We start from the raw sequence: 24,110 nt of genomic DNA, 5'->3' as shown, positions 1-24,110 counted from the left end.
CTGCTAAGACTTCCTGCCTGAAGGCCAGGGCTATGCCTCATATCTTTTTCAGAGTACCCAGATACACTGAGGCCTGCTGGAACACCTACCTGTTGTCTCGTGCTTGACCCTCCCTGATGCTGATCATTTGGCTTCCTGGGCCCAGCCTCTATTCACTGACAAACTACTGATAATGTAGTCTGCCTGCCAATACATCCACAGCTGTTGACTGCTGGGCCTCAGTGATGCCAACCACGTGGCATCCTGAATTCCTGATTTGCTAATTAATGCCTACAGAAAGAAATGCTCCAATGACAACACCTTACTCAGGAGTCCTGAATCTCTCCTGCTATACAGCAATGGTGCCAGCCCAACACCAACAGGTATGTGCTGTTGCTAGGTTCTGGCTGTCCTCAATGTGCCCGGTACTGCTACTCACTGGAACGCAATACTAACAAGTGGGAGTTGGTTAACCAATGGGGACAAAAGGTCATGGCTACGGGATTCAGGGCACTCCTGGAATTTTTTAAATTCAGATTTGTGGTTTCATTACTTGAGAGAAAGGGAAAGGAATAAACATTTATTAAGTGCCTACTCTATGTCAGGTACTGTGCTAAGAACTTTACAATTATTATTTCCTTTGATCTGCACAACAACCCTGGGGGCCGGGGGTGGGGGGGCGGTGCTGTTAATACTCCATCTTACAGTTGAAACTGAGGCTGGTAGAAGTTAAATGCCTGGGTCGCACAGCTAGGGAGTGTCTGAGGTGGGGTTGGAATTCAAGTCTTCCTGATTCTAAGCTCAGTGCTCTATGGACGGTACCACCTGGCTGCCATTTTAGAGAACTCTTGGTGTGAAAATCCCTTCTATCTGGTCTACAACACAGAAGTGGCTTGCCTAGAGTCACACAACAAGTACATGCGAGAAGAAAAACTCGAACCTAGTTCTTCCTGACTTTAGGAAGCCCCTCCACCCCCTCCCCCAAGCATCATGCTGCCTCTCTCTCTTTGATTAAAGTTAATTGATAATAGCTCGCATTGACACAGAACTTTAAGGTTTGCAAAGCACTTTCATCACTGTAGTTCTGCACTTGCTTGCCGGGTGTGGCTCTGGGTAAGATACTCAATCTGGAGACTTAGTTTCCTGATGCGTAAAATGAAAGAGGTGGGATTAGCTAAATTTTGAGGTCCTTTCCAAGTAGAGAATGGAAGTGTTATTTTACAGACGAGGAGGCTGAGGCCCAGAGAAGTCAAGAAGACTTGCCCAGGGTCACATAGATGGTGTGTGTTGGAGCTAGGACTCTTATCCTCAGGTCCTCTGATTGTAAGAATAGGGATCGTTCCACTCCCCCATCCTGCCTCCCCAGTCAGATTGCTATTTATATTTCTATATCTGTAATATCTATATTATATTTCTATTTACATTCTACTTTGTGCAGCCAAACTCACTCCAAGTTTCTGTTACTGCAAACAGTGTCGCTATGGGTGCTTTCAAGTAGGTCTTTGTGTTTGTTTGTTTTGGACTCAACCTGACCGTTCATTGATATAGGGAACTTCCAGCAGGGAAATCCCCTCTCTCAGTGCAGGTCAGAACATGCTCTGCCATCCAGTCTTATAGAGATGTCTTAGAGGTAAAAAGACTTACCCAAGGTGACACAGCCAGTATGTGTCAAAGGCAGAGTTGAACCTCGCTATTCCTGATTCCTAGGCTAGCACTCTCTGCTTCTACACTGCCGCTTGTCCTTTTTTTTTTTATAGCAATTGTAGTGTTATCCACAATCTTTATTTTTGAATATTTACAATACCAGGATTATTGGCTCAAAGGATATGATTTTTTTAAAGCTCCGCTCATGTACCGTCTCCTCTCTTAGAAGTGTCTGGAATCAAGACCACCTGAGTTTGAATCCTGACTCAGTCACTTACTAGCTGGGTTATCTGAGGAAGTCATTTAACCTCACTCAGTCTCAGTCTATAAAATGGAGATAATAATGCCATCTACCTCCTAGGATTATTGTCACTTTGTCATGAGATAGCACATGTAAAGGGCGTTGTAAATCTTAAAGCCTAAAATCTTAAAGTAAATGCTATTATTATTATTATATGTAAGTTCCTATTATAAAATCAAGGTACCGCATTGACAACAACTGTCACAGGCCCAGATGAAATTGGGTTAACATTAAAAGAAAACACAAGTCGGATAAAGAATTGCATTTAATGGGTTTATGGCTGAGAGAATGAGTGTTAGACTTAAGTGTAGGAAGCATTTTTAAAAGTAATGGAAGGGAAGAGAAGAGTTCATTCAGGGCATATGGGATGGCGAGAAAAAAGACCAAGGGATGGGAGAAGGTGACGTAAAAGGCATCTGCAAAACTAGGAAGTATAGGAAGGGTTAGAAACATTTTATAGACTAGAAGAAAACTGAGGAAGATCCAAAAAGTTTTTTTCCTAACTATCTGCCATGAGGGTGCCTCACTTTTCATTCTGTAAAGTAAATAAATTTCACACATTTTTAAAAGGGAGGAAATGGTCACTAGAAACCAGAATCAAGTTATCAAACAGTCATGCTAGGCTAATCTTATATCCTTTTTCTGACATAATTACTACACAGAAAACATCAGTCAGACTTGGATTGCAGCACAGTTTAAGACAAAATATCTCATGACAAAATGTCTCCATGAACAAGATGGAGGCCGAACGCTGGTAAAAATTACCTGAGCAATCAAGCATAGAGATTGGTAATTAATGTACTGATAACAAATCAGAGGGAAATGTTCTAGTGGGTCAGTATCCCCTGGTCAATCAACTCCAGTGGCTTCCCTGTCACTGCTGGGATCTGTTTGGCCTTCAAAGCCCTTCATAACCTGGGCTCTCCCTATGATTCTAGATGTTTTATACCTCATTCCCCTTCATAGACTCTGGGATCCAGTGACACTGGCCTCTTCGATGTTCCCTGTATAAGAAACTCCATCTCTGGACTCTGGGCATCATCACTGGCCATCCCTCATGCCTGGAAGTCTCTCCCTCCTCCTGGTCTCTCTGGCTTCCTTCTAGGGCCTGCTAAAATCCTGCCCTTTGCAAGAATGCCTGGGTCTTCCCTCTGTGGATTATCTCCAATTTATTTATAGCTTGTCTCACCATGGTTGTTCCCTCATTAGATTGTGAGCCCAAAGTTCAGTAGAGTTCACGGCACTTAATTAATGCTGCTGACAGACTCACCTTGTACCTCAACACTAGTACCTGGATGCCTGATTTGTTTCCCAGGGTCCAAGTTCCTTAATTCCTTCAGGAATTCTGGATTCCTTGCTCTTATTTCTCCCTGTCCCAAGCACTACCCCCTAACTACCATTAAGCTCTCCTGACGGCCTGCTTTACCTGATACCTAGCCCCAGGACTCCTTGATACTGCCCACCTGCCTGCGGGGATCTCTGCCTACTGCCCCTGAGGGTCGCCCTTGCCTCTGAATACTCTTTTCAGGAGCCCTGTTGTACCATCAACCTTGTTTCTGCAGGTCTTTCCAGTTCCCATGGCCCACCCAGTCCCAGTCCATCCACTGACCCCTGACACCAATCCCCAACCCTCTCCCCCAACAAAGTCCCCTTGTTAATTTTAAGAGACAGCCCAGCACCAACCTGCGATGGAGGGATAAAAGTCTTTGAAATCCTTGATTTCCCTGGAGCCTTCACAGGCAGCCAGACACTCATAGAAGGCCTTGAAGAAGTCAGGAAGCGCTAGTTCCATGTCTGTAATGGATGTCCTCCAGTTCTCTCCATTGTATGCCCGCACAGCTCTGATGAAAAGGTTCTGGAAGGGAAGGAGACCCAGTTGACATCCTCCAGGGCCAGGCAGGGCCTCCCTTAGCTCTCTGTGCAGTCACTTCATGAACAACTACAGATAGACAGTCCCAATTTCTTAGCTCCCCTAGAACACAGCTCACCTTGAGTTAATCAGATACTATGGACAAGGGATGGAGGTTGAACTTATGGTTTCATATAAGGGTAGGAAACTCCCTCTATGCAGACAGATGATCCCTTTCTGGTTTTAGAGAGCTGCCCAGGGCAGCCCTCAAAATCATTTGTTCATATAGCTTTACACATATAGGGCCATGTGGCCAGTATGTGTCAAAGGTAGAACTTGAACCCAGATCACTAGCCCAAAGTGGCTTCTTTTTCTTCTGGGTTTTCAAGCTCATTTTAAGATGGAAATGTTTATTATTTAAGAGTAAGTTGAAGAGTTGTAACCCCATTTGATGTTAGCACTACCAGTTGCACCCAGCTGTTGAACATCTCCAGCTGTGGCTGTAGCTAGGTGTTTCAACAATTGGTCTAGCAGCTGCTGTGGGGGTGAAAAACCAACACAAGCCCAACAACAAGGCTGCAAGCCCAAGTTCTTTTGATCTGCTTTACTAAAGAAAGCAACAAAGAGGCTAAATAGTCTTACTTTAATCCAGCATACAAATATCATTCACTCAGCTCAGGGGGAAAAGCCAGCACCCTGAGCTTCAGAGCAAATACAAACAAATTATAAACATCAACAGACAGACCTTGTCTGATTCAAATCTCAATGCATAGTCACCAGAGTTTAACAAAGTCTGAAAATCCAGGTTTACAAGCTGGAGGGTTCTTAACTACAGCTGCCCAGGGTCTCCACATCAGTAATCTGCCAAGAGTGAGAGCCCTAAGCAAATAGCTCTGTCTTCTCTTTTTATCAAATGGTCATCTGAGTGACCAGAACTCAGGCTCTTACTATTGACTCTGCTCTTAGCAACTCCCCTTAGGACCCTGAGGGCTTCACGCCCACATAGGCTTAGCACCTAATAGATAGGGGTTTGGGCCTGGGGCTTAGCACCTGATAAGATGCAATCAAAGACACCCAACTTAATTGATATTACATTCCACTCTTTGGGAATCAAGATGCGATCTTAGCACTTATTCAACCAAGTGCCCTTGAAGAGTTTGGCCTTTGTTTCCTTGATTAAATTAGAAGTCCTTGATGACCTCCTCGCCTCAAGGGAAAGCCTAGTTTACATGGGTTTGAGTGACATGTTTGTGACATCAGAGCCTTTTAGACTATGTGGGTTTAAGTCACATTTTTGTGACGCTTTTAGGTCACGTGGGTGAGTCACATGTGTGACTCATCTTTGACCCTGAACAAGATATATAAATCCAGAGGTTGGCTTTCTCTTTTGGAGGTCCTAGCCACAGCCGCAGTGGTACGTGACTCTAGGCAAGCCGTTGTTATAAGCTCCCCAGCTTTGAAGAACACCCAGATGTTGATGCTTCTCTTGTAACTGTATATTGTGATTTTGTCAGACAGAAATCTATCTGTTGATTTGTGTTTATTTGCTCTGTTTGTATTTGCTCTGAAGCTCAGGGTGCTAGCTTTTTCCCCTGAGCTGAGTGAATGATATTTGTGTGTTGGATTAAAGTAAGATTGTTAATCCTTTAACGTTGCTTTCCTTAGTAAAGCAGATCAAAAGAACTGGGGCTTCCAGTGTTGTTGTTGTTGGGCTTGTGTTGGTTTTTCACCCCCACAGCAGCTGCTAACTGAATTGTTGAAACACTAGGGAAAGATGCTGAGATGAAATGTTAAGAATAGGAATGATAATAACTGATATTTCTGTGGCCCTTTAGAGCTTACACAGCATTTTACACCTGCTGAGTGATTTGAGATTCTCAATCTTGGGATGTTGTTACTTCCTTTGAACAGGTAAGGAAGAAGTTAAATTATGTACCCAGGTTCACGCTGCTAGTAGCAAGAAGTGGGACTCGACCAAGGCCCTCCTGACTCCAAGGCTGACACTCTATCCATATGGGGAGAGTTGGGGTATTAAACAAAGCCTCCCCCTTCCCAGACACCACCAGTACTGGTGGATGGAGCTCTAGACCTAGAGTCAGGAAGAGCTGAATTCAAATCAGCCCAAGTGACTTAGCCTCACCCAGCCTCAGTATCCCTCATCTGAAAAATTCAAATAGTAACAGCACCTACCTCATAGGGTGGAGTGAAATCAAAAGAGATAACATATGCAAGGCACTTTGCAAATCTTAAAGCAATACAGAATGGTAGCTATTGCTACTAGAGGATATCAGAAACATTCATTGCTAGAGCTTTTTTGTAGATTAAAATGCCAGAAATGCAAAGATTTCAATATACAGCAAAAACCACGGACCTAGACAAAAACATTTTTCACATTCACTTTTTTTTTGGGGGGGGGAGGTGAGGCAATTGGAGTTAAGTGACTTGCCCAGGGTCACATAACTAGTAAGTATCAAGTGACTGAGGCCAAATTTGAACTCGGGTCCTCCTGACTCTAGGGCCAGTGCTTTATCCACTGTGCCACCTAGCTGCCCCCACATTCACTTTTTAAATTTTCATTTGAATAACCAAATATTAATCCATTGCATGACCTTTCATTATAAACCTAGGAAGAAAGAGAGATGAAAGTAAAATTATTTCCACAAAAGGATATTTTCAAAATCACTATCCTTATGTTTATCTACAATGCTATGCACTCATTTTTATGTTTGCAAAATATTATCTTTGAAATAGAGCCAGGATGGCATAATAAGTAGAGAGCTGGGCTTGGCATGAGGAAGACAGTTCAACTGTCACCTCTGACCATTAAAAGCTATGTGACCCTGGGTGAGTCACTTAACTTCTATATGTCCCTCAGGTATTTCTGCAGAACTTAACTACTCAGTCATATATGTATATGTGTGTATGAATATATACATCTGTGCACATGTGTATTTGTATGTTTTTATTTGTATTTTGTCTCCCCCATTAGACTGTAAGCTCCCCAAGGGCAGGGGCTGGTTTGGGGTTTGGTTTTTTTTTACCTTCTCTTATATCCCTAGAGCTTAGCAGATAGACAGCAGGTGTTTAATAAATGTTTATTAATCAATTAATTGATTGATCATCACAATAGGCAAAAGCACAGATGATTCCTGTATTTTTTAAATCTTTGAAAATCCCATTCTTTCCTCCAGAATGTGAGAAGCTATTTCATCACCACTTGCGTCACTTGCTCTGCCAAGATCCTAGGACCTTGGGTCTGAACCTGGAAGGGAGCTCAGGGTCCATCCAGACCACCCTCTCTTCTTGTAGACAAGAAAGCTGGGCATCAAGGAGTTCAAGTGAATTGCCCAAGGTCACATGGTAATAAGGGTCAAAGGTGGGGTCAGAACCTGAGTACCCTGATTTCAGAGATGATGCTCCTTTCACTCTACCTGTTGTTTTCCCATCAATCAATCAAATCCATCAGTAAAATGTATTAAGTTCCTGTCATGAGGCTGACTCTGCCCTAGGCATTGTGGACGTAGAGCAGAGAGACAGACAGACAGAGAGACAGAGACAGACAGAGAGAGAGACAGAGACAGACAGAGAAAGAGACAGAGAGAGAAACCTGAACCTACCTCATAGGATTTGGTTTCCAAGTCTTTAATGTAGTCCTCAGCACCAGGCATGCTCTTGTAATAGGCCATATTCCTCAGCATCATTTCATCATTGGGGTGCTTCAGAAGGAAGGTATGTGCAGCAGCAATGGCTTTTGGAAGGTTGTTTGCCTGAGGGTATAGAAAGAAGGAAAAAAATCCTCTTTATTGACTCTGGCCCTGAATGTTGTGAAACAACATCACTGGATCAGTGCTTCTAAGAAATATCAATATATACTTGTTATGTCAGTAACTTCTAGGGACCTGCAATAGACCTGGCATGTTCTGAGGGTGTCCATTTCACGGAGATGCACAAATCAAATTTCCAAGAGTCAGAAGGTTTTACTCCTGAGATTTACTAGTGTGACCTCAGTTTTTCTTTTCTTCTTTTTAATGTAGTCTCATATCCTGTTCTTCCCTGTGGAAAGGCTTTATGGCAAAAATAGCAAAGCTTTGAATTAGAATGGAAAAGGACACAGGCAAATCCTCTTCCTCCTGGCCACGGTATGAGGTGGATGGCTCTGGGGGCATCAAACCAGGTCAGTGACTCCAGGTGGGGTCAATCTTCTCTTGTCTCTGTTGCTTCATGTCTCCTTTACTCCTAGAAAAGTGACAGCTATTCTGACTTTAGGAACAGAGTAAGAATAGTTTGAAGTTAAGAGGAAACAGCGTTCTTTGTTTCATAGCTCTAACTTTCCCCTACAGAATGGAGGTAGTGTCCCCCAGTGGAAAGCGTTGTTGACCTTGGAGTCACCAGACCTGAATCTGAATCCTAGCTTTGCCACTCACTACCTGTATGACCTGGGGAAAGTCATTCTCACTCTGCAGGCCTCAGTTTCCTCATCTGAAGAATGGAAGGAGGTGGACTCAATGACCTCAAAAGTCCCTTCAAGCTTTGGGTCTACAAACCTATTTGGGAAAAAATTTGGAGGCAGATATTGTTTTTGAGTCCCATCTTCTTTCTTTACTTCCCCTGCCCTCAAAAAAAAATTAAAAGAAGGAGAAATCAGTGAGGAAAGTGAATAAATCTGATTTCCTCCATCTCAAGCCCTAGATATGTTGATAGAAAGAGGAAATGAGTACACATCCTTTCTCATTCTCATAAGCACACAATCACATGCACACATACACAAACATACACCAAGTTTGCCCTTAATTTTCCTTCCGTCTTTCCTTCTTCCTTTCTTTCTTTCTTTCTTTCTTTCACAATCAAGGTTAAGTGGCTTGCCCAGGGTTACACAGCTAGTAAGTGTCTGAGTGAGGATTTGAACTCAGGTCAGTCCTCTTGAGTCCAGGGCTCTATCCACTGTGCCATCTAGCCACCCCTTCCTTCATTTTCCAAGAGCTCCCACCACCAAACCAGTCTGAAGTTCTGGAGCTATAGACAGGAGCATATCTAACAGTCTGAAGAGAGAAATGAAGGAGCAGTGAGGAGCTAGGGGAGACTTCATCCTCATAGGTCAAAGCTTTAGAGCCAGGAGAAACCATCATCTAGACAGTATGATGCAAAGCATGGATTTGAAGTCAACTTGCATCACTCCAAAGCAAACATTCTTTCATTGTACAATAATGCCTCAGTTTCCACAGCCATGATTTACCTCTTCTGAAAATGAATTGAGGCTTTGAGCTTAAGTCACTAAGACCCAACCATGACCCTAAGTGGAGGCAGAATGGCTCTGGTAGCAAAGTTATCCTGTCAAAAAAGACACCCTTCCCAATGTTTTGCCCCCAGATAGACTGAAAACAGGCCTTCATTTTATCTTTACCTTCTAGGATCAGAATAAAGAGATAGAACTGCCCAAGGATTAGTCATTGGGAAAACAGAAAGACCCTGGGCAAGTAGCTTTCCCTTTCTGGGTCTCAGTTTGCTCATCTGTAAAACATGTTGGTTGAAATGATCCACTTGGTGGATTGCTAAGCTTTCTTCCAGCTATGATGATCTATGACTTGTGATCTTTGACCCCAGCAGTTTTCCACCCTGTCCCCCTTCATCCCTGTCATCCTCATCACTGGGACTGGGGCCACACAACAGGAAGAAGCATCAGCACCAGCAACAACTCGGTTGCATTTTTTTGTTTTTTTTTTTGTTTGCATTTTTTGTTTTTTTTTTTGTTTTTACTACCCACAAAGTCTCCTGTCCTACATCTATGGGCTCCTCGTCAGACCAGCCTCACAGGGATGGATTTTTTTGGCTATAATTCTCATAGACCCATCTGTCTGCTAAGATGTATACTGCTCTTCCCTTTCATTGATAGAGGAAATTACTACACCACCAAAATTGCAGATCCTTGAAGTATGAAAGAAATGTATGTCGTAGAATAATAGATGCAGAGCTAGAACGAACCTTCAAAGCCATTGTGTTTACAGATAAGGGAAGTGAGGCACAGAGAGGTCAAGGGATTTGTCCAAAGCCCCACAGCTGTTGAATATCAGAGGAAGGATTCAACCTAAGGGTCTTCCTGACTCTATCTCTAGCACTATCCTCACTATGCAGAGCTGAGAAGAGAAAGGGAAGCCACAGGAGACTGGGGGTCATTTTGTTTTTATGTAGGGCCTTATAACCAAGCTGCTGGTAATCATCTCTCTATACCGAGATGGGCTGGCACTTGGAAGGCAGTTCCAAGCCGGTGTTGGCATTTCCCAATACAGTTGAACGTGGCAATGCTTCCCCATTACTGGGCAAAGTATCCAGGGTCAGCTCCATACTGCTGGATGGGACTGGACTGGACCAGGACTTTTATACCAGTCTTTTATAAATGTTTACACTTTCAAAAATCCTAGGACAATTAGCTTAGAATACTGCTAGTATTATGAAGATAGTAATGAGTGGTGCTGATACTTTTATAAAAAATGTTACAGTACACAAAAGCACTTTCCGATGTTGTTTCATTTATTCCTCACAATAGCCCTGTGAGTCAGGGAGCCCAGGACATAGGAAACAGTGGGGTTTTTTGTTGTTTTTATTTTTTCCATAAAACATTTGGGAAGATCATAAGATCCTGGGTTTAGAGGTAGAAGGGTATCTGAAAGATCATCTAATAATAATAATAATAATAATAATTAGCATTTATTTGCCACTCTAAAGTCTGCAAAGTATTTTATGTATATTATCCCACTTGATGCTCACAACCACCTGGGAAGTTAGTGGTATTATTATCTCCATTTTATGTATAAGGGAAACCAAGGCTGAGAGAGCCTCTGCTACACCGACCTGCTTAGCTGTCTTCTGGTTTACAAATCAATTTTTCTCAAAATAATTGCATGACTCAAATTATATGGTTCCCACTATCTAGCATCTTCAGCCTCACAAAAAAAAGAATTTTAATAAAAGATTTTTTTAAATTGAGGTAGAATTCTCAAACATCCAGTTCTATTACAAATCTGGTTTTTTATTGATATCCACCCCCCCCCCCCACACACACACACATGCAAATTGCCACTTGGTATAAAACAGTACCTGAGAATTTCTTAAATCTCTGGTGTGCTGATCGGTCGGTTGGGGGTGGAGCCAAGATGGCGGCTGGAAAGCAGGGACTAGCGGGAGCTCCCTGCTGAGCCCCTCCAAAAACCTATAAAAAATGGCTCTGAACCAATTCTAGAACTGCAGAACCCAGAAAATAGCAGAGGGAAGCAGGGCTCCAGCCCAGGACAACCTGGATGGTCTCTGGGTGAGGTCTATCCCGCATGGAGCTGGGAGCGGAGCAGAGTGGAGCGGAGCAGAGCCCAGCGTGGGCGGTCGGACCAACCAGACCAGGAGCCAGGTGGAGTGGGCCCTAGCACCCTGAATCAGTGAGCTGCAGCAGTCACCAGACTTCTCAACCCACAAACACCAAAGACATCAGAGAAGGTTAGTGGGAAAAGCTGCTGGGGACAGAATTTAAAAAGGAGTTCAAGGTTTGGCCCCCCCCCCCCCCCGGGGGCAGAGAAGGTAGGGCAGCTACAGAACTACAGCTGCAGTTGCTTCCGGCCCCAGGCCCACCTGGTGGGAGGAATTAAGTGGCAGATCACAGCAGGAGTGAAAAGCCTGCTGAAGATCTAAGTCCAGTGCGGGTTGGGGGTTCTTGGGGAAGGAGGATTGCTGGTGTGGCAGATCTGGCGCATGCCCCCAGGCTTGGAACATAGTTCTCTCAACTCTACAAGCAGTCATACCCTGCTGAAAAACTCAAGGGTCAAGTTAGTTGGCTGGGAATATGCCCAGGCAGCGAAAACGCACCCAGATTCAGTCTCAGACTCTGGAACCTTTCTTTGGTCACAAAGAAGACCAAAACATACAGCCAGAAGAAGTCCACAAAGTCAAAGAGCCTACAACAAAAGCCTCCAAGAAAAACATGAACTGGTCCCAGGCCATGGAAGAGCTCAAAAAGAATTTGGAAAAGCAAGTTAGAGAAGTAGAGGAAAAATTGGGAAGAGAAATGAGAAGAATGAGAGGAAACCATGAAAAACAAGTCAATGACTTGCTAAGGGAGACCCAAAAAAATACTGAAAAATGTACTGAAGAAAACAACACCTTAAAAAAATAGACTAACTCAAATGGCAAAAGAGCTCCAAAAAGCCAATAAGAAGAATGCCTTGAAAGGCAGAATTAGCCAAATGGAGAAGGAGGTCCAAAAGACCACTGAAGAAAAAACTACCTTAAAAATTAGACTGGAGCAAGTGGAAGCTAGAGACTTTATGAGAAATCAAGATATTATAAAACAGAACCAAAGGAATGAAAAAATGGAAGACAATGTGAAATATCTCATTGGAAAAACCACTGACCTGGAAAATAGATCCAGGAGAGATAATTTAAAAATTATTGGACTACCTGAAAGCCATGATCAAAAAAAAGAACCTAGATATCATCTTTCAAGAAATTATCAAAGAGAACTGCCCTGACATTCTAGAGCCACAGGGCAAAATAGAAATTGAAAGAATCCACCGATCGCCTCCTCAAATAGATCCCAAAAAGAAATCTCCTAGGAATATTGTCGCCAAATTCCAGAGCTCCCAGATCAAGGAGAAAATACTGCAAGCAGCCAGAAAGAAACAATTTGAGTATTGTGGAAACCCAATCAGAATAACCCAAGATCTAGCAGCTTCTACATTAAGAGATCGAAGGGCTTGGAATACGATATTCCGGAGGTCAATGGAGCTAGGATTAAAACCAAGAATCACCTACCCCGCAAAACTGAGTATCATGCAAAATATGGACTTTTAATAAAATAGAGGACTTTCAAGCTTTCTCAGTGAAAAGACCAGAGCTGAACAGAAAATTTGACTTTCAAACACAAGAATCAAGAGAAACATGAAAAGGTAATCAAGAAACAGAAATTTCAAGGGACTTACTAAAGTTGAACTGTTTTGTTTACATTCCTACATGGAAAGATGATGTGTATGATTCATGAGACCTCAGTATTAGGGTAGCTAAAGGGAATATGCATATATACACACATATATATACATATATATATCTCTTTATGTATTTATATGTATATGTGAGTGTGTATGTATGTATGTGTATATATAGAGAGAGAGATAGAGAGAGAGTGGGCACAGGGTGAGTTGAAGATGAAGGGAAGATATCTAAAAGAAATAAAATCAAATTAAGGGATGAGAGAGGAATATATTGAGAGAGGGAGATAGGGAGAGATAGAATGGGGTAAATTATCTCGCATAAAAGTGGCAAGAAAAAGCAGTTCTGTAGGAAGAGAAGAGAAGGCAGGTGAGGGGGAATGAGTGAATCCTGCTCTCATCAAATTTGACCTGAGGAGGGAATACCATACATACTCATTTGGGTATCTTACCCCACAGGAAAAAAGGAGGAAGAAAATAAAAAAAAGGGGGGATGATAGAAGGGAGGGCAGATGGGGGTGGAGATAATCAAAAACAAACACTTTCGAAAGGGGACAGGGCCAAGGGAGAAAATTCAATAAACGGGGATAGGTTAGGAAGGAGCAAAATATAGTTAGTCTTTCACAACATGAGTATTATGGAAGGGTTATAAATAATGATATGCATGTGGACTATGTTGAATTGCTTGACTTCTTAGGGAGGGTGGGTGGGAAGGGAAGAGGGGAGAGAATTTGGGACTCAAAGTTTTAAAAACAGATGTTCAAAAACAAAAAAAAAGTTTTTGCATGCAACTAGAAAATAGGATACACAGGCAATGGGGCATAGAAATTTATCTTGCCCTACAAGAAAGGAAGGGAAAAGGGGTGTGACCAGAATGGCCTTTGTTTTCTTTGAGTGACTCAGTTTATCTCATTGAGCCTTGCTAGGTGCTGGGCCCCTGTTAGGGCTAACTCCGGGGAGGGCCTAGTTTACATGTCTGGGACAGCAGAGGCTTTTGGACCACGTGGGTTTGGGTCCGCCTCTGTTGGGTGTTGACCTGGTCTGTGTGGATGTGCTGCTTCTCCTCTGGGGCAGGAAGCCCAGAGACCCATGCCTGGGAGCAGAGAACTTCTTGTGTGACGATTCATGGGGCTGGCTAAGGGGAGATGTTGACTCCAGAGCCACACCCTATTGAGTGTTAACATAGGGGAAGGGGCCAACTCAAGAACCAATCACCCTGGTCATTCAGGCGGCGCTTGATGATGTCAAAAACTCTATAAGAGGGGAGAAGACGGCTTGAAGATCCCTTTATTTCCTTTTCCGGTTGGCGTGGCAGCGGTGGTGTGCGTGACTCTTGGCCAGCCGGAGCTCTCGGGCTGAACCTAGATGTTGGTAACTATGAATTGTATTGGGTCTGTCTGTTGATATTTGTATTTAGTTCTGAAGTTCGTGGTGCTGGCTTTTTCCCCTGAAGTAAGTGAATGAATCTGTATTTGGTCTGTCTGTTGATGCTTGTCTGTATGATCCCCTAAACTAACTGAATGCTGGATTAAAGAAAGCTTCACCGTGCTTTCCTTGTTTAAGCAGATAAAAAGAACCTGTATTTCCCGGCGTGCCGGCAGCCACTTAGGTGCTGGCTGTGGGAGGATCTTATGCCCCCACAGAAGCTGCTAGCCGGATTGTTAAAACAAGGGGATGGGAGGGGAGTGGGGTGACAGAAGGGAGGACTGACTGGGGAACAGGGCAACCAGAATATACACCATCTTGGAGTGGGGGGGAGGGTAGAAATGGGGAGAAAATTTGTAATTCAAACTCTTGTGAAAATCAATACTGAAAACTAAATAAATTTTAAAAAAAATCTCTGGTGTGTTTCTCCAATTTACGAATTGTATATTATTTTCATACACTGACAGGGTTAATATTCATATCTTCGAAGAATTAAAATTGACGTTCACCCCGGGGCAATGAAGGCATGGTGGGTGTTAGCAGGCTACCCAATATTACAAATGAAGAATTGCTCAGGAATTGCATGGGAAAGAAATAAGCATTTATTAAGTACCTACTCTGCCACCAGGCACTGTGCTAAGGGCTTTTTGAAAAGACTATCTCATTTGATTCTTTATATATATATGTGTGTGTGTATATACATATATATATATATATATATATATATGTATATAAATTTATTTATTTTAGGTTTCTATCCTATGTGGAACTGATCCAGCCTCATCATGGGAGTCTGGCCTCCTGCATGGAAGTCAGCATACCAGAAATCTCCTCAAGGAGAAGCTCCTTTTTTTTTGGTTTGTTTGGTTTTTTGGGGAGCAGAATTGGGGTTGTGAGTTTCCCAGGGTCACACAGCTAGTACGTATCAAGTGTCTGAGGTCAGATTTGAATTCAGGTCCTCCTGACTCCAGGGCTGGTGCTCCAGCTACCCCCAAACTCCATTATTTTTGAGGGAATATCTAGCATACTCTTTTGGAACCAAATAGCCTCTTAATGGATTTTCCTAAGAAGGAAAAATTTCTATACAGTACGGCTTTGTTCTAGAACCACCAATGAAATCAGACCAGAGGAGACCTCTCTAGAAACCTATCAAAACCTCAGGAATTGAACAATGGTCCCATGAGTCAGTGGATGAAGGTGAAATAAAAGCAGAAGTCATGGAACTCAGAAAGCTCATGAAAAAAGTATTTAAATTATTAGTTCTTTGGCTAATTGATGAGGTTGGCATTAAGGAAACATTCTCAAACAGAAATTGGACATCCCTGGATAAATGTTCCCACTTTTTGGAGCAAATAGAGGAACCTTCTCCTGCCAAGAAGATTGAGCCTGAGGCATGTATGTGATTAACTATAAGAAGCACATTTTCTAGAAGCCAACTGTCCTAAAGAAGTGAAAATATTCCTAAGCCCCAAACTGGGGCTACATCTATAATACCTATTTACCTAGCTCCTCCCAGAATCTTAAGGCTACCGGTTGAAAATTCAAGCTATGTTGGGAATAGGAGGAGGTTTTAGATAGTGATATGAAGAGGAATGATATAAAGAGGACTTCTAAGCATGCCTCTCATCTAGCCACTGGCTTTCTGGAGGGAAATCCCTTCTAGGCTTTGGAGTCAATAACAAGATTTCATTTCAGCCAGCCACCCTACCCAGTTCTCACACTCAGCTGAATTAAATGAAGGTCCCATGTTTGAAATGGAGAGTGCTGGTGTCCAGAAAAAAAGAGCACCCTGGACCCCATTTGAGCCCTGTTGGGGCCCCTTCATACAAAAGTCCTATTGACAGTCAAACTAGAGCACCAGTGTCTCTCCCACACAGTCACAGGCACTTGACAAAGAAAGCCAGGGTGAGGCACTTAAAGAGCATTGAGTTTGACCTGGAAAGGAAAGATAGGGAAATGGTGGTTGAGTCCCTGACTGCCTCTCCACAACCCTACCCTCATTTTATTTTATTTGGCAGAAAAATGATAACCCTGCAGCCTATGTCATGGAGGCCACTCCCCTCTCCCCAGACTTAATTGGTTCTGAAGGAAAATGGATGCTATTATATGCATATACTTGATAGCACAGCAGAAAACTGGAGATGGGGGAAGCAGAAACACAATCGCCTGGGACCAAATATTGGCACCAGGTGCAATCCAACTTCCTCAACTCCATACTGCCTTTAGGAGACATTTCCAGGGCACTTCAAGCTCCAGTGTGGCATCAACATGGAAGTGATCTGCCTACGTGGTTTTGAAGAGGTTTAAGGAATATGATGATTGTTAGTGAACCATAGGTTTCTAGGGGTGCTTGAGACCCCAAAATACCGACACACCGGGTCCTGCCGAAAGAATTTGACTCAAGCCTTCTCATCCAAGGGAAAAGACAAAGTTTATTAGGGATTCATCATAATGGGTTGTCTTAAGGAATCCCACCCTTTATGAAGCCTGTTTTCACAAGCGGGCCAGATTCAATCTACAATCTACTGGGCTAGTTTGAATCTGAGCACCTTCATGGAGACCAGATGGAGATTATATCCACAAGGATTGTAGGAGGGATTGAGGGGTGGTCTGGGGTGACTAGAGGAGGGCTTTAGGGAGGGTCTTGAGGAGGAGTCTAGTGAGGACTGAGATGAGGTCAGACTCCAGGAACCAAGAGAATGGAATAAAGGGTGGGAAGTAGCTGAAGTCATGGATATTAATAGTATCAAGGGTGGGAAGTAGCTGGACAATAAGGGGCAAGGCTAGGTAGAGATTTGGGCCTAATGATAATGTAAGGCTTATGGCCGTAGGGGAAGGCCAGATCTAGTTGGAAGATTCAAGGAGAGTTCAAGGGGGCTCCCAGAGACTGTATTCTAGATTCAAGGGGGTTCCCAGAGACTGTGCCCTCATCAGTTTCTGACTGAAAAGGCCAGAGTCAAAACGCTTGGCAACTCTTGGCTTCGAATGACTGAGAGCTGAACCTCCAGACTTTTCTTCACTCACTGCCAATTACAGAGGGAAGGATCATGGACTATTCATGTTATTTTAGAACTTTAGTAAGTGGTATATAACTTAATGACATTGATAAAGGTGACCATGAGATACAGCACCCGCTGTATGACACGGGGTAGTAAGTAAATGGAGGCATATAGGTCAAGTGATCTGTTTAGTAGAAACACAAAACTATATTCAGCTGATGACAGATATTAGAGACATTTCAACAGAGCTAAGGGTTGATTGGCTGTTGGCTAGACCTGCTTATGGGTCCACCACAGTGCAATATGTATTCTTGAGTTTGGGTTTCAAGAAAGGAATTTTTACTAACCACGAAGCATAAAGTAATTCCAGGAGTGAAAATGAAACACATTCCTGACAGAGACATGACTGAATAAAAATGCAGAATGAGGTATATATTTTTGGACATAGCCAATGAGGAAATTCTCTTGACTACATTTATTTATTATGAAGGCTTTATTTTTCTTGTTCTTTTATTGTTCAATGGGGGTAAGAGAAAGTGGCTCAGAGAGAGAAAATAAATACTTATTAATTGGAAAAAAATAACAAAATTCAATTTAAAAATGAAAAGTTAGTGACCCATGGTTTGATGTTCACCATTTCCCAACAAACCATTCTAATGAACATTAGCTACTTTTTTTCGCCCACTTGTGGTTATCTTCCCTTAAACTGATAAAAGTAAATCTCTGGTACATTTTCTGTCCCTGATTCTCCCAAGACCTTGCCAACCAAGGAAGAAGAAGAATCCCTTCCCTTATCAAAACCCCAAGTATGTTCTTAGAAAGAGGACATTCTCCTTTACACACAGAAGAGTATTAGTCCCAGAATGAATAGCCACTTGCCTTAGTGGTGGATATTTTCAAAGCTTCAGGACTAGGATTAGAATTTAGGGAAAGCAACTATTAAGTTCGTCTTTTTGTTTTTCTAAATAAGAATTGCATGACTAGCTTAAAAAAATAAACTAAGGGGCAAAACTAAAACAACATGTTACAGAACACAGAATTTGTGAGTTACAAACTATGGATCCTTCCTCTTAAAGTATCCTTTGCATATGGCAACCAATTTACAGTTTCTCAACGCTAATCCCATTTCCCATCCAACTAGTCTTGAGGCTTAGTCTCACCATGTAACCAGCCACCATACTTCCTCAAGAAGTCCCAGTAAGCAATTAAGCACAATTTCTTTTCTTTACCACTTCAAAGCTGGTTTGGTTTCTGAGTCCAAGGTTCCAGTGAGATAAGTATAGAGAGATGTATGTTCAGCAGACAGTTCAAAATCAGAATCGGTGCTTTTGTAAGAAGTGGATGCCAAATCTATGTGTTTAAGAGTCATCAGCATTAAGGTGATACAACCTGGGAAGTAGATGAGAACTCCAAGTGTGGAGAATGTGGAAAGACAATTAGACCAATGATAGAATCTCGAGGGACACCAATACTTAGAGGGTAAGAGAAGAATGAACTGAAAAAGGAAATTAAAGAGGAGCTTCCAGATAGGTAGGGAGTGAAACAGATGAAAGCACTGTCACAGAAATCAGAGGGTGACACTATCAAGAACCAAGAGTGATCAACAATAACAAATGCTTCAGAGAAGTCAGAGGGTGAGGACTGAGAATAGGCCAATTAAAATGTTATTCATGACCTTAGGGGGAGTAGGTTTAGTTGAGAAATGGCCATGGCAGCACGTTTGTCAGTAGTTGAAGAGTGAGTTGGGGAACTAGGCCTATACCCCAAAAAGATCAAAGAAGGAAAAGCCCCACATATACAAAAATATTTGTAGTAGCTCTTTTTGTGGAGCCAAAAGAATGGAAACTGGGGACCAAAGCCATTGGCACTTCTGGAATCAGCATCAGCTCATTGTTAGCTTCAAAGATAGAAAGCCTTGCCAACATTCCCTCTCCCCCAACCCAATAAATGCCTCGGAGGCAGGGACTGTCTAATAACTTTTCCATGGTCTCCTTAATCCATATAATAGTGCCCTGAACAAAATAAGCTGTCAATAAATGTTTGTCAGTCATAATGATGAGGATGAGGGTTTGGGGTGAGAGGTGCTCGACGCCCCAAAGTACCGACACACCGGGTCCTGCCGAAAGAATTTGACTCAAGCTTTCTCAGCCAAGGGAAAAGATAAAGTTTATTAAGAGTTAGCCAAATAGGCCTGCCCCAAGACATCCCACCCCTTGCGACGCCTGTAAGGAAAGAGGGCCAGACCAATCTGAGCTAGATTGGATCTGACCACCATGGAGGCAAGATGGAGATTATATACACAAAGGTTGTGGGAAGGATTGAGGGGTGGTCTGGGGTGACCAGAGGAGGGGTCTAGGGAGGGACTTAAGGAGGAGTCTAAGGAGTAGCTTGAAGGGACTGGGATGAGGTCAGACTCCAGGGTGGCAGAAATAGCTGAAGGCTATATGGAAATGACAGACCATAAAGGGCTAGGGTAACAGAGCTAGGGTATAGATATTTTGATCAGGATTAAGGATGGGAAACAGGATTAAGGGTGGGAAACAGCTGGACAATAGAGGACTGGGCAAGGTAGGCATTTGGGCTTAATGGTTATAGCCTCAGGCCAAGGCCAGGTCGAGTGGGAAGATTCAAGGAGAGTTCAAGGGTTCAAGGGGTTCCCAGAGACTGTGCCCTCATCAATAACAGTTGGTGTTTCTTGTGAAACAAATAATTCACAGGAGGCCCTTCAATTGAGGAATGACTGAAGAAATTATGGTAGATGAATGAAATGGCAAGAAACCTGGGAAGATTTGTATGAATTAATAGAGTTAAGTGGGTAGAACCAGCAGAACAATTAACACAATAAGAACAATATTTTGAAGACAAACAAATTTGAAAGACTTAAGTTATCTGGTCAACCCAGTGACATGCCATGATTCCAGAAGACTGGTGAGACATGCTACCCAGTTCCACACAGAGAGGTGATGGACTGAAAACGAAGAATGAAACATATTTTTGGACATAGCCAATGTGGAAATTGATCTTGCTAGACTATGTATATTCATAGTAGAGTTTTGTTTTTCTTTTTTTTTCTTTTCCAAAAGGAGAGGAGATTGGAAGGGAAGAAAATAGATTGTTGTTTATTTTTTTAAATCATTTTTTAAAGTGTAGGTGGTAAGGTAGGAGTTATAGACTATTTTTTCTAGAAGTTTAGTGAAGGCGAGAAAAGATACAAGAGAATAGCTCAAAGGGATAATAGTGTTAAGGGTAGTTTTTTCAGGAAAATGGGGAGATCTGAGAATGCTTGTAAGTAGCATCTAAAGACTAGTAGAAAGGGAGAGACTGAAGATGAGAGCAAATCATTAAGAGAAGAGGTATAAGGCTTTAGAGCACAAGTGGAGGGATTGGCTTTTGACAAGGAAACTGGGTCACTTCATTCTCTGAGACTGGAGGGAAAGAGGAGAGAATGAATGAGAATAAATAAAGTTATTGAAGGTTGAGAAGAGGACAGATGAGCAAGCTTACAACAGGAAGCCAAAAGCTTTGTGAGAAAGAGATGGTCATCTTTTGAGATAGGTTAGGTGTGGAGATGGGTAGGGACTTGGGAGATAAGGTTAATTCTTTGTATAGAATTCTGTTCTCTTTCCCATCTGCCTTCAATTTATTGACTTATGTTTGTTTACCTTGCTTCTGATCCTATTATTGTCTATATTTTATGTGTCCTATTCTTGACTTCTTACTTAGTCCCTTTGACCAAAAGAGAAAGAAAAGATACAGACTGGGGGGGCGGGGCATGCAGGGGGTGGGAGGGAAGGAGAGAATATCAAAATTGTCTTGTCTTAGAGAGAATGAGAAAGAGTTTAAGAAGGAGGAATTGGTCAAAATTGCCAAATGATGCAAAAGTCAAGAAGTATGATAACTAAGGAAATACCCATTGGTCATTAGAGATCTCCAGGAGGAGAAATTTCAATAGAATGACAAAGACAATAGAATGATTATGACCATGACCAAGGGCTTAGGAATGGATGAGGGGGAACATAATAGTAGTCAATAGGGAGGAAACTTCCACATTAGAAAGACCTGAATTTAACTCCCACATCTTATCTATGTTGGCTGTGTGATTCTGGACAGGTTATTTATCTTCTATGTGTAAATTGAAGAATAGCTATGGATCTGATGAGGGTTTGGGGTGAGAGGTGCTCGACACCCCAAAGTACCGACACGCCGGGTCCTGCTGAAAGAATTCGACTCAAGCCTTCTCAGCCAAGGGAAGGGATAAAGTTTATTAAGAGTTAGCCAAATAAGCCTGCCCCGAGAGATCCCACCCCTTGCGACGCCTGTAAGGAAAAAGGGCCAGACCCATCTGAGCTAGATTGGTTCTGACCAACCTCATGGAGGCAAAATGGAGATTATATACACAAAGGTTGTGGGAGGGATTGAGGGGTGGTCTGGGGTGACCAGAACAGGGGTCTAGGGAGGGACTTAAGGACGAGGTCAGACTCCAGGGTGGGGGAAATAGCTGAAGGCCATATGGAAATGACCACCCAGGAGCTAGGGTATAGATATTTTGATCAGGATTAAGGATGGGAAACAGGATTAAGGGTGGGAAACAGCTGGACAATAGAGGACTGGGCAAGGTAGGCATTTGGGCTTAATGGTTATAGCCTCAGGCCAAGGCCAGGTCGAGTGGCAAGATTCAAGGAGAGTTCAAGGGTTCAAGGGGTTCCTAGAGACTGTGCCCTCATCATTCCCCCCTCAAACAAATGGGACCCAAATTCTTTTGGGGTCAGGGACGAAGGTCTCAGCTTCTGGAATTGCTTCCTGCTGACAAGGGGCGTAGTAGAGCTGGCTTGATGGGTCCAGTTCAAGGGGTGCACAGTCATCTGGAAGTTGATGGCTTGGAGACTGGAGGAGACAAACCTGGCAAGGAAGTTAAGCAAACAACAAAACAGACAGTACAGGAGTACAGAGAAAGGACAATATCCTTGGTGGGAATTAAAGATGACTATTTCGTACCTAGCTCTCTTAACCACTTGTTCTGCTTCGGGGTTCAGGAGTGTGTAGCACATCCAAATTAGGTCGGGGATATCTAAGATCAAGGTTTGATGTTTGGTGAGCCTGTGGTTAGCCAGGCACTGGTGGCCCCCTGCTTCCAGGGTGCTCTGGCAAGGCAGAGCTTCTAGGGGCTGGTCTGCTAGAGGCTTAGAAGCTTCCTCAATTGGAATGGCTGTAGCAGCCAGAGAATCTAATTGTTTTGGAAAACAGGGGTCAGATCCTAAGGACTGGATTAGAATTTCCAATGCCTGTCCTCTCCTTCCTTCAGCAGAGTGAATGAAAGGTTTTTCTAGATTAGGTAAGGCTAATGCTGGAGTGGTGGTCAGTTTAGTTTTCAAAGTCCCAAAAGCTTGTGCTGGGTAGGGGCCCCACTCTAGAGGGAGTGAGTCAGGGCCTTGAGTGCCAATTAATGGTTGCAGCCCCTCCCAAGCCTTGGGCTTAATTGGATAATGAAGGCAATGGAGGGGAACTATGGCCGGGGTGGCAGAAGTAGCTTGCCCAGGAATTCCCTGATCCCAAACAATTGGCTCAACCCTCTCCCACGCCTCTGGGGGAACATGGGGAGGTCTGGGAAACAGAGGGAAAAGGGAGTTATGAGGTTTAACTATAGAAAATTGGCTTCCCAATTTCACCATCAGGTCCCTTCCCCAAAAGGGGGCAGGGCCAGAGGAGTGTTCAGACAACAGATCCTTGATGCCCATGACCTGATGGGTCGAGGGGCATGTGGGGCCAAAGCCACTAGTTAAAGCAAGAGAACATAGCCGTGATAAAGTGGGTAACCTTACCTTCTGCCTCGATTTTGCCCAGGGCTCCGCGAGAGAGGTGGAGAAAGTGGGAGCACAGCCAAGCCCCAGGCTTTCCCCTCCTTCCGAGTCTTGAGAAGACTGGAGGACAGGGTGCTGGGAGGAGGCTCTACCACTTTTCCAACCTCGGGGACATGCTGGGCATGGTCCCGGAGGCGTGGATCCTAGAGGCTTCTTCCAGGGGGGCGCCCTAGAGGGGCACTCCTTAGACCAGTGACCCTCCTTGTGACATCGAAAGCAGGTTTCCCCTTTGCCAAAGTTGCCAGAAGCACCCTCCGGCAATCTCCTGGCCATGGCAGCCACCAAGAATTGGGGATGTTCTCTGTCTCTGGCTTTTTCCTCTGCCTGGACTAAGTCTCTATTATTGAACACTCCGAATGCTGTCTCCAGTAATTGGGCCTGAGGTGTTTGGGGTCCCATTGCCAATTTCTGCAGTTTCCTCCTAATATCTGGGGCAGACTGATTAATGAAATACATGTTAAGTATTGCTGCCCCTTCAATAGAATCAGGATCCAAATTTGTATACTTCTTAATAGCTTCTACTAGCCGGGCTTGGAAAAGGACAAGGTTTTCTTTTTCTCCCTGAGTAATCTCCCTAATTTTTTGAAAATTTATTTGCTTTTGAAATGCAGTTCTTAGACCTTCTAACAGGCAAATTTCCATATGGTCTCTCTTTTCTCTATCCTCACTCCTTTGATAATTCCATCCTGGGTCACTAGTTGGAACAGCAGCTGTTCCTGGGGGGTGTTTTATGGGGTTATTGCTAGCCAAACTGTCCCCAAATTTTTGAGCGTGTTCCCATATTCTCCTCTTCTCCTCAGTGGTACAACAGGTAGAGAAAAGGATATGCAAATCACACCAAGAAAGTTCAAATTGTAGGGACAGATCCCTAAAACCCTCAGTAAACTTAGTGGGATTTTCTGAGTATCTCCCCAGTTTTTCTTTAATTTGGATGAGATCTGAAATGGAGAATGGAACATGCAATCTCCTTGTCCCAGCAGGGGAGGCAGGCATTTCCCTCAGGGGAAAAAGCCTTGAAGGCGCTGTGGGACCTGGAGCTTGGGGCTGAGGTAGATTAGACTGCAAGGCCAGGGCATCTGCCTGGCAAGG

General features: G+C 43.3%; 1 protein-coding gene across 1 annotated transcript in view; it reads right to left on the bottom strand.

Moving 5' to 3' along the window:
- LOC118849559 (cartilage associated protein) overlaps positions 1 to 24,110 on the bottom strand; it is a 64,479-nt gene that overhangs the window by 15,695 nt on the left and 24,674 nt on the right. Inside the window, exons 2-3 of the mRNA XM_036758444.1 lie at positions 7,391 to 7,540; positions 3,608 to 3,779 (exon numbers count right to left, since the gene is read on the bottom strand). Of these exons, the coding sequence (XP_036614339.1) occupies positions 3,608 to 3,779; positions 7,391 to 7,540 (322 nt within the window). The remainder of the gene's footprint in view (positions 1 to 3,607; positions 3,780 to 7,390; positions 7,541 to 24,110) is intronic.

This window comes from Trichosurus vulpecula, chromosome 5 (assembly GCF_011100635.1).
Source record: "Trichosurus vulpecula isolate mTriVul1 chromosome 5, mTriVul1.pri, whole genome shotgun sequence".
Classification (NCBI taxonomy): Eukaryota; Metazoa; Chordata; class Mammalia; order Diprotodontia; family Phalangeridae; genus Trichosurus; species Trichosurus vulpecula.
The sequence above is the reverse complement of the archived record's forward strand: the minus strand, read 5'-3'. Positions and strand labels throughout refer to the sequence as shown.